At 66.7% G+C, this 3,510-nt stretch overlaps 2 protein-coding genes across 2 annotated transcripts; both read left to right on the top strand.

Annotated features, from left to right (window-relative positions):
- Positions 1-49: 49 nt before the first annotated feature.
- LOC120859885 (primosomal protein N'-like) lies at positions 50-2,062 on the top strand (the record flags this gene model as incomplete). Its single annotated transcript, XM_040235807.1, has 1 exon — positions 50-2,062. A coding segment is annotated over one exon (2,013 nt), but the record flags the coding sequence as incomplete, so codon positions are not given.
- A 220-nt stretch (positions 2,063-2,282) lies between these two features.
- On the top strand, positions 2,283-3,503 carry LOC120859884 (arginine--tRNA ligase; the record flags this gene model as incomplete). The annotated part of the gene is made up of 1 exon (XM_040235806.1): positions 2,283-3,503. A coding segment is annotated over exon 1 (1,221 nt), but the record flags the coding sequence as incomplete, so codon positions are not given.
- Between the last annotated feature and the right edge of the window lie 7 nt (positions 3,504-3,510).

Raw genomic sequence — 3,510 nt, 5'->3', positions numbered from 1 at the left:
CGACAGCCAGAGCGAAGCCCCACTCGACAAGCTCAAGCCCGCCCTGGAGCTGCTCGACGCCCGCCCACCGCTGCCGGCGCCGCTGTTCAAGCTGTGCCTGTGGACAGCGCAGTACTACCAACACAGCCTGGGCGACACCCTGAGTTGGGCCTTGCCGGTACTGCTGCGCCAGGGCGAGCCGGCCGAAACCCGCCAGGAGCGTTACTGGCTGGCCAGCAAGGGCGCCAGTGTCGACGACCCACGCCTGGCCCGCGCCCCACGCCAGCGCGACGCACTCAAGGCACTGGCACAACACCCGCACGGCGTGGCCCACAGCCTGCTCAGCCAGCTGCAACTCAACCGCGACAGCCTGCAATTACTGCATGAGAAGGGGCTGGTACGGGTCGAGGTGCGCCGCACCCAGCCTCATCCCAAGCCTGCGCACTGGCTGGCGCAACCGGAACTGCCGCTGAACGCCGAACAGCGCGCGGCGGTGAATGCCGTGGCGTCGGGCTGGGGCCAGTTCAATGCCTTCCTGCTGGCGGGCGTCACCGGCAGCGGCAAGACCGAGGTTTACCTGCAACTGATCCATCAATGCCTGCAAGCCGGCAAGCAGGCCCTGGTGCTGATCCCCGAGATCAATCTCGGGCCGCAGACCTTCGACCGTTTCGCCCGCCGCTTCAACGCACGCATCGCCCTGCTGCATTCAGCGGTCAATGATCGCGATCGCCTCGATGCCTGGCTGGCCGCGCGCGATGGCGAGGCCGACATCATCATCGGCACCCGCTCGGCACTGTTCACGCCGATGAAGAACCCTGGGTTGATCATCGTCGACGAAGAACACGACGCCTCCTATAAACAGCAGGAAGGCCTGCGCTATCACGCCCGTGACCTGGCGTTGGTTCGCGCGCGCCAGGAAGACGTCCCCATCGTCCTCGGCTCGGCCACACCCTCGCTGGAAAGCCTGCACAACGCCCACAGCGGCCGCTACGCCCTGCTCAAGCTGACCCAGCGCGCCGGCGGCGCCAGCCAGCCACGCTTTCTGCGCCTGGACGTGAAGAGCCGGCCACTGGACTCGGGCATCTCCGGACCGATGCAGCAGGCCATCGCCCAGACCCTGGCGGCCGGCCAGCAGGTGCTGGTGTTTCTCAACCGCCGCGGCTTCGCCCCGACCCTGCTCTGCCACGATTGCGGCTGGCTATCCGAGTGCCCACGCTGCGACGCGCGCATGACCGTGCACCAGCGTCATCAGGAGCTGCGCTGCCACCACTGCGGCCACGTCGAGAAGCAACCGAGCAACTGCCCGAAATGCCAGCATGTCGACCTGCGCCCGGTCGGCGCCGGCACCGAGCGTGCCGAAGAACGCCTGGCGCTGCTATTCCCCGATTATCCGGTGCTGCGCATCGACCGCGACAGCACCTCGCGCAAGGGCGCCATGGATCGCCTGTTCGCCACCATCAACAAGGGCGAGCCGTGCATCCTGGTCGGCACCCAGATGCTCGCCAAGGGTCACCACTTCCCACGGGTGACGCTGGTGTCGATCCTCGACGCCGATGGCGGCCTGTTCTCGGCGGATTTTCGCGCCAGCGAGCGCATGGCGCAGCTGATCGTACAAGTCGCCGGCCGCGCCGGGCGTGCCGAGGAACCGGGCAAGGTGATCATTCAGAGCCACCTGGCCGACCATCCGCTGCTGGTGCAACTGACCGAGCAGGGCTACTTCGCCTTCGCCGAGCAGGCGTTGAGCGAGCGCCGCAGTGCCGGCCTGCCGCCGTTCTGCCACCTGGCGCTGCTGCGCGCCGAAGCGCACAAGCCCGGCCAGGCAGAAGGCTTTCTCGATGAGGCCTGCAGCGAGGCAGAGCACCTGCTGGGAGAGTTGGGGCTGTCCGGCATCGAACTGCTCGGCCCGGTACCGGCGCCGATGGAACGCCGCGCCGGACGCTTTCGCGCGCAACTGCTGCTGCAGGGCAATGCCCGCGCCCCGCTGCACCGCCTGCTCAACCATTGGCTGCATGCGCTGGAGCAAATGCCCAGTGGCCGCGCGGTGCGCTGGTCGCTGGATGTCGACCCGATCGATCTGTTCTGAACCGACGCGCTGCAACAGTCCATAGAGAGGTCCGGGCGGCGTCCCGCTTCAGTCCGTAGGGTGGGCTTCAGCCCACCAACAGCGGCCAGCCTTGGTGGGCTGAAGCCCACCCTACCCACTGCAGGCCGATCGCTTTGCCTGAAGCCTGTGGCCTGCAACCTGCAGCTACTTCTATAATGCGCAGTTTTCGACCAAAGCCCCAAGGCAACCCGAGCCGAACATGAAAGACAGCATTCGCCACCTGATCCAGCAAGCCCTCGACCGCCTGACCGCCGAAGGCGTGCTGCCTGCAGGCCTGACGCCGGTCATCCAGGTGGAGAACACCAAGGACAAGAGCCACGGCGACTTCGCCAGCAACATTGCCATGATGCTGGCCAAGCCGGCCGGCATGAAGCCGCGCGACCTGGCCGAAAGGCTGATCGCAGCATTGCCGGCCGATGAGCAGCTCACCAAGGTGGAAATCGCCGGCCCCGGCTTCCTCAACTTCTTCCAGAACAGTGATGCCCTGGCACAGCGTCTGGAAGCGGCACTGGCCGATGCCAAACTTGGCGTGCGCAAGAACGGCCCGGCGCAGCGCGTGGTGGTCGATCTGTCCGCGCCCAACCTGGCCAAGGAAATGCACGTCGGCCACCTGCGCTCGACCATCATCGGCGACGGCGTGGCGCGGGTGCTGGACTTTCTCGGCGATACCGTGATTCGCCAGAACCATGTCGGCGACTGGGGCACCCAGTTCGGCATGCTGCTGGCCTACATGCAGGAAAACCCGGCGGCCGCCGAGAGCGAGCTGGCCGACCTGGAAGGCTTCTACCGCGCGGCCAAGAAGCGCTTCGACGACTCGCCCGAGTTCGCCGACCGCGCCCGCGAACTGGTGGTCCAGCTGCAGGCCGGCGACGCCGAGTGTCTGCGTCTGTGGCATCGCTTCAACGACATTTCCCTGTCGCACTGCCAGGCGCTGTACGACCGCCTCGGCGTCAAGCTCTCCATGGCCGATGTCAAGGGCGAGAGCGCCTATAACGACGACCTGCCACAGGTGGTCGCCGACCTCGCCGCCAAGGGCCTGCTGACCGAGGACAATGGCGCCAAGTGCGTGTTCATGGACGAGTTCAAGAATGCCGAAGGCAACCCGCTGCCGCTGATCGTGCAGAAGGCTGGCGGCGGCTACCTGTACGCCACTACCGACCTGGCTGCCACCCGCTACCGCGCAGGCGTGCTCAAGGCCGACCGCGTGCTGTACTTCGTCGACCAGCGCCAGGCCCTGCACTTCCAGATGGTCTTCGCCTGCGCGCGCCTGGCCGGCTTCGTCCCGTCCAGCATGGAAATGGAACACATGGGCTTCGGCACCATGAACGGTCCGGACGGCCGCCCGTTCAAGACCCGCGACGGCGGCACCGTGAAACTGGTGCAACTGCTCGATGAAGCCGAGCAGCGCGCCTACAGCCTGGTCAAGG

Source organism: Oryx dammah, unplaced genomic scaffold, assembly GCF_014754425.2.
Source record: "Oryx dammah isolate SB20612 unplaced genomic scaffold, SCBI_Odam_1.1 HiC_scaffold_4015, whole genome shotgun sequence".
In the NCBI taxonomy this organism is placed as follows: domain Eukaryota; kingdom Metazoa; phylum Chordata; class Mammalia; order Artiodactyla; family Bovidae; genus Oryx; species Oryx dammah.
Note: the sequence above shows the minus strand (reverse complement) of the source record. Positions and strands in the feature narration are given on the sequence as shown.